At 36.3% G+C, this 5,901-nt stretch overlaps 1 protein-coding gene across 3 annotated transcripts; it reads right to left on the reverse strand.

Annotated features, from left to right (window-relative positions):
• Positions 1-1,317: 1,317 nt before the first annotated feature.
• Positions 1,318-5,613, reverse strand: cuedc2 (CUE domain containing 2). Of its 3 annotated transcripts, none has more exons than XM_077730379.1 (9): positions 5,446-5,613; positions 4,812-4,898; positions 4,467-4,610; positions 4,334-4,395; positions 4,126-4,256; positions 3,884-4,051; positions 3,745-3,809; positions 2,943-3,003; positions 1,318-2,867 (listed from the first exon to the last, which is right to left on the reverse strand). In XM_077730379.1, exons 2-9 carry the CDS (start codon positions 4,883-4,885, stop codon positions 2,721-2,723), a joined length of 852 nt encoding a protein of 283 aa, XP_077586505.1. In that variant the 5' UTR covers positions 4,886-4,898; positions 5,446-5,613; the 3' UTR covers positions 1,318-2,720. The 3 variants fall into 3 exon arrangements, with proteins under 3 accessions (XP_077586505.1, XP_077586507.1, XP_077586508.1); XM_077730381.1 differs by having other exon boundaries at positions 5,482-5,609; XM_077730382.1 differs by lacking the exon at positions 5,446-5,613 and adding an exon at positions 5,202-5,358.
• Positions 5,614-5,901: the final 288 nt, after the last annotated feature.

Consider the following 5,901-nt stretch of genomic DNA (forward strand, 5'->3'; position numbering starts at 1 on the left):
ATCAAAATTTAGCCAGGATTATTTACCGTTGTTCGTGCGGCCTAAAAGCTTGACCCGATTGATTATTTGTCTAATTTATGTTTGTAATCTCTTTTTGATATGTATTTGAAGGACTATAACTAGATACTGGCAAGGACACTGCTAAAAGAAAAGTGTTTTTTTTTTTTTTAAACATTTCAGTAAATACATCAACATTCAGCTTTGGGCTTCCTATTCTTATTTACAGTAAGGCTCACTTTGAAAATATTTTAGGCTGATATTGCACACACAAAGGCTGCTTGATAAACTTCATGGCTTTTGGTGGGATGTACACGGATGGCGCTAACACAAAAAGTCATTCAGCTGCACATAGTGAATTAGTATAAAGCATATTCTTGTGCGAAGCTACACTGAAACGAGTTGACATCTAAAGCAGGGTTATAAAAAAATTGCTTGAAGTATTTCAGTCAAGCTTACAAATGATCAAATCACTTCCCCCATCAAAAAAAAAATGTGTTTAACAACAGTTTTGCTAAGAAACTTCAATTAACAAAATGGTCTCATTTGTTTGTTAATTTTCTTTGGAATTTTGAAAATTCAGCAATTTTTAAACCATTACTGAAAGAGAAACATCTCACTAAGGCAGGGCCCTAAATAATTCATTTTAAATGTTATTCCTTGAAAGCCCTACTCTGAATTTAAAAGTCAACATACAAATAAATGTGTCATTTCACCATTCTTAAAGTACTAAAAGTGCTTTGAGAACATTGTTACACTGTTGAGAGCTATATGCAACCATCAAGAAAGCCACATGTGGCTCCTGAGCCGTAGGTTTCTTACTAATACAACATGTATATTTTATGTTGTTGGAGGGACAGTTCAAGGAAACGTTTGGCCTGTTGACACAGACACTACTGTAAAACTTGTCTTCATCTTGAAAATGTCAAATGACTTCACTAAAGCTCAATTCAAATTAATCATACTCATTTTTTGCTTGTATACATTTCCTGTTTTCATGCTGCCAAGTAGTTTCACTGAAATGCAGTATGAAGCATGTCCTTCCATTTTGTCTTCTCAGATGAAAAAAAATGAAATGGATAAAGAACCAAACTGCTTTTCCCAATTTTACTTCTACACAAGTTGATCATTGTGATATTTGCTGTGTTGAACTCATTGTTTTTGTTTTGTTTCTATAATTAAACATGTTCGCAGTTACATTGTTGATTATGGATTAAAGACGTTTTGGTGAAATTGATGGCCTTGGATGTCCAATCCATTTAGACTGGGAGGGTTTTGCAACATGGAAGAAATGGAATAAAATCAACATTTTTTTTTTTTTTTACAAAATTAGCCTTTAATATAAATTGTGCGTTGGTTAAAGCAAGAGGGTTACAAGTTCAGTCAACAGCCACGGCACGCGTTACAGTAACAATAATCATATCAGTCACAGGCAATGCTGTTACTGTATAATCATTCACTTATGAATAAAAGAGTATCCAGTAGAAACAAACAATTGACCAATGTTGGCCTTACCTAATGGTATAAATCAAACAAAAATACTTCACACTATATTCACAAAACTTAAGATGTCATGATACTTACTCTGCAAGGGTGTGATGAGTACAGAGGGGCTTTCAGACATGAGTGACCTGACTAAAGAGGATTTTGAGAAGGCTGGAATGGAAAATGGCACCATTGATTATCATAGAAAGAAAGGTTTTGTGAGTATTTTCAGTAGTGCTGACCAATTCATGATTGCGGATTGTGAAAAAAAATATTTTGGTGGTCAAATAGAACAAAAATATGCACGACGACAGCTAATCAGTCCATTGTTTTGTTTTAGGATATCTACATCAAATACAAAAAAGGTATTTTAAAAAAGTAATTTAAGTAAAGTAATTTTTGGATGGCTTGCCAACCCTAGTTTTGAGTCACAAACATGGTCACAAATAGAACACAACTCTTATCTCAAGGCACTGCTGTACAAGTTTAAATTGTTGAATGTTACTATATATCTCAATCAAGCATATTGCCCCATAAAAAAACCTTTATGTCTAAATCCATGATTCAAATCCCAAAATTTTAGTTTTTGAGATAAAATCACAATTAGGGCCTGCACTTGTCAGTTTTCTCTTTCCTGTTTAATTTGAAATGATATAAAGAAAATGTTTAGCTTATATAGACGTTGTTCTTGCTCTTTTATGCAATTGATGTGGCAACTATAGAAAAACTGTCATATAATCTTAAATATACCCACAAATCTAAAATACGGTTTACTCAGATACACTAGTTTTAAAATACTATACAATAATATCTGCACAGTACGTCGCGTTTGGAGAAGAAACCACAGTGCAAACGATCATACATGTTTTGATCTGGGGGCATAGCAAAAAATAAAATGAGATATAAAGAGTTTTTTGTATATGGTAAAAACAGTTGACATAAGAAAATATATAAAGCCCCACGAGAACTTGACATTAATTGTCATACAGTAATAGCCTGCAAATGACCTATAATTCAGAATGATATGCCACCAAAGCAAAAGATTTAAAAATGGCGCAATTGGATCATGAAGTCCATCATTTTGACGTCTCTAAAGATGATAGCGTACAAAATGTGCAATTCAAACAAAATTACAGCCAAAATTAAAACATAAAATATGTTAAAAACCAGAACCAATGTAAAACTCACAAAACATCAATGAGAATAAACCAAGGGATAATAAATAATATACAAACGTGTCAATGAAATCGGTATTTGCGAGCCGGCTTGAGGTTGACATACGTCTTCTTCATGTCATCCGTCTCATTCTTCTTGACCATCTGATAGCGTTCACCTTTGGTGCTCACCACCTGGTTGCCATGGTAGCGAACCAGTTTCTTTGGAGCCTGGCCCAAATGGAAATAGAAATTCCATGAAAATTGTTTTCGTGTTTGCAAGACAATTTCTGGAGGATTTTTTACCTCTTTGGGGGCAACGGGCCGATGCGTTTTCTTGTCTTCTTCGTCGTCGACCAGCATGTATCTGGGGAAAAAAGTCAACATTTAGAACAATGTTTACTGCCAATTCAGGGCGAGACATTCAATCCTTTTGGATTTGGTGGGTTGGCAGGGATTATTCACTGCTTGTCCCTTCCAATTAAAAATAGATTGGGTATCATCCATGTTATTAATATAACTTTTTTAGTAGGCAGTCGTCACTGTTATAAAGTTATTTTGATAGGCCATCCATCACCGACTTTTTAAAAATAATGAGCTGTTCATGTGGTATTTACTGTTTTTCTAAACAGAAAGTTAAACTATAAATATAAACTCACTATCATTGTATCTCAAAATAAAAAGCCGATGTTTGTGAATATCAATTTGATTCACCAAATGGAGAATCAGTCTGCTTAATCAAAAAACTAAAGAACACAAATAGTTCATGTTTTTCCTTTAAAAATCACTAAGAGAAAATTCAGATTTTTTTAAAATAAAAATTAAAGAATATTAAGTTTTATTATCCTTACTTGTTTTTACATTCATAAGGATAAAGAAAAAAAACTAATTTACAAGGAATTACAATTCATATTTAAAAATAGAAATTAGCCCTCAGTTACAACCTTACATATTTACATATATGTTTGTTAGGTATACATCAATATAAATATTTTCCTTATGTGCTGTTCCTTATTAAATAATTTAAACTCAAACTCAATTTGACGATCAATTGTTTGAATAATGGCAGCCCTCATAATTACTACCAAATAAGTGAGTGGTCACTTACTTTTCAAGGATGCTTTCTTTCAGTTTCTTATCCCCCACTGAGGAGATATTTTTCCCCTGATTTACCTGAGGACACAAAAAGGTGTTTTTACCTCTTTCTTCTACACGACAACATTAAAATGACCAAAGGGTGAACTGACGTTCAGTGGTGTAGTACTGAGTTGGACATCGCCCTCAATGATGAGGCGTACGGCTTCTTCCATATCTCCTTTGGCGATACATAGAGCACTTCGGGCTTCGGACAGGCTGCATTTTGGGAACATTTCCAGAAGGTGCTGCTCTTGAGTTTCCAGTTCCGATGCTGCTAACTGAGAACGAACAATTCAAAATGATTCACTTCAAATTTAAAACAACAATTCTCTTTATTTTACTACTGAATTACTTTAGCGGTGGCGCCCTCCGCCTGTGCTTGTAAGCACTGCATATCCCGGCATGACTGGGGTTCACTCAATCGTTGTGCTGTGATTTTAGACGAGCAGTCCCGTGTTCCAACCATGCTGTTTTCTCCATCCGCTTGAAAGAAACACATTGACATAATGAATATAAGTCAGCGCCATGTAAATTGACAATCCAAAGAGTAGAAGAAAGACCTGAAGTCCGGGCTTTAGCGAGTGTGGATGCCAGACTGAACATCATTTCACAGACTTTGACACTGCAACATAAAAGCAAAAAAGATCAAATTCAAGTTATTGCGTTTTTTTGGACATTTTCTGTTGTTTTGACCTGTCAATTTCGGCAAAACCCGGTATGTAGGCCTCGAGCATCTCAGCGAAGACCTCCACATCAAAGTTCTCCTCCACACTCTGCTGGGAGCCGAGATCTTCTAGAACTCCGGTGATGTATGAAAGCAGGACGTCATCCAGAATGCTGTATTAGAAAAAAAAAATAGTACACTGTTTTTTCAAAGCTATCAACAGCCATGTACGTCCAATCTAATCAGACTGGGAGTGGCTGTCAGAAAATATTTGCTATCAGCCTGCACAGTCCAAGTGGATTTGACGTCTATTGCTGTTAATGCTACCAAAGAGTTAAAAAAAACAAGGCTATAAATTGAAGAGGAGCACTCACCTGAGATCTGCATCAGGGATGTAAGTCAGTAGGAAGTCCTGCAACGCACCGTGGATGATTTTTTGGAGGTCCATGGTGGTTTGTAAACTGTCCACAAGAGAAAGGAGGAAAACTATACCGGTTAGCGTGCTACAGTGGACTAATTATAGGGCGCTCTTACGTGAACTCCTTGCAAAACGTGTTACGACACACAAATATATATTTGGATATACATTTAATTTTGGCTGAGATAGTCGTTCACGTCTCAAATTATGATATTTTGAAATTTTATAGATAAACGCGGAACAATACAACAATATGATTAGTGAGAGTATTCAAAAGGTCGTTTCGAATATTGGCTTTCAGCATCAATTGTCAAATAGTGGTGAGCAATGCTACGCCAATGCTAACCTCTTTTGCTATTCAACACCAGATTTGCACTGAAAATAAGGAATTGGTGGACTTTTGCGCCACTCGACGACGTCAATATCCATGTAACTTTTTAATTTTGACGGAGAATTGCATTTTTGTTGTTGTTAAAATGACGTAAGTAGAAGAGTGTCACTTCCGAGGTAAATTGCTAATAGCTAAGAGGCTAACAAACATGCCTCGGCTTATTGTTTATCCAAAAGGACGCCGCTTTTAGTTGACTTACTGTGTCCAAATGTGTTAGGACATGAAGCGCTCTTACGTTGCCTCAGAATGATTCCTGATAATTCCTGTGGGATTCAGTTGTGGATGATGGAGTCAAATATGATCCGAATGTGTGCAAGCTTATTAGCCAATCACAACATTAGGACGTCATTTCCTCACATTATAAACAGCTCGAAGAACCGATTTGGTGCGAAAGAGGGAATAATGTTTTCAAACCATAAATAAAGTAGGAATGCATCGCAGCAATTATCTCATCTCATCTCCTTTTCTGAACCACTTTATCCTCAGTAGGGTCGCGGGGGGTGCTGGAGCCTATCCCAGCTGTCTTCGGACGAGAGGCAGGGGACACACAATTGGTGGCCAGCCAATCGCAGGGCAGAAGAAACAAACAACCATTCACGCTTACAGGTATGCGTGGCAATTTAGAGTGTCCAATCAGCCTACCATGCATGTTTTT

This window comes from Stigmatopora nigra, chromosome 12, assembly GCF_051989575.1.
Source record: "Stigmatopora nigra isolate UIUO_SnigA chromosome 12, RoL_Snig_1.1, whole genome shotgun sequence".
Taxonomy (NCBI): domain Eukaryota; kingdom Metazoa; phylum Chordata; class Actinopteri; order Syngnathiformes; family Syngnathidae; genus Stigmatopora; species Stigmatopora nigra.

Excerpts from the sequence above, each read along its gene's own strand:
- cuedc2 (XM_077730379.1), bottom strand. The coding sequence starts at position 4,885 with ATGGACCTCCAAAAAATCATCCACGGTGCGTTGCAGGACTTCCTACTG. Across the intron at positions 4,396-4,466 it reads GGTTTTGCCGAAATTGACAG|TGTCAAAGTCTGTGAAATGA; the intron begins GTCAAAACAACA and ends TTTATGTTGCAG. Across the intron at positions 4,257-4,333 it reads CGCTAAAGCCCGGACTTCAG|CGGATGGAGAAAACAGCATG; the intron begins GTCTTTCTTCTA and ends GTTTCTTTCAAG.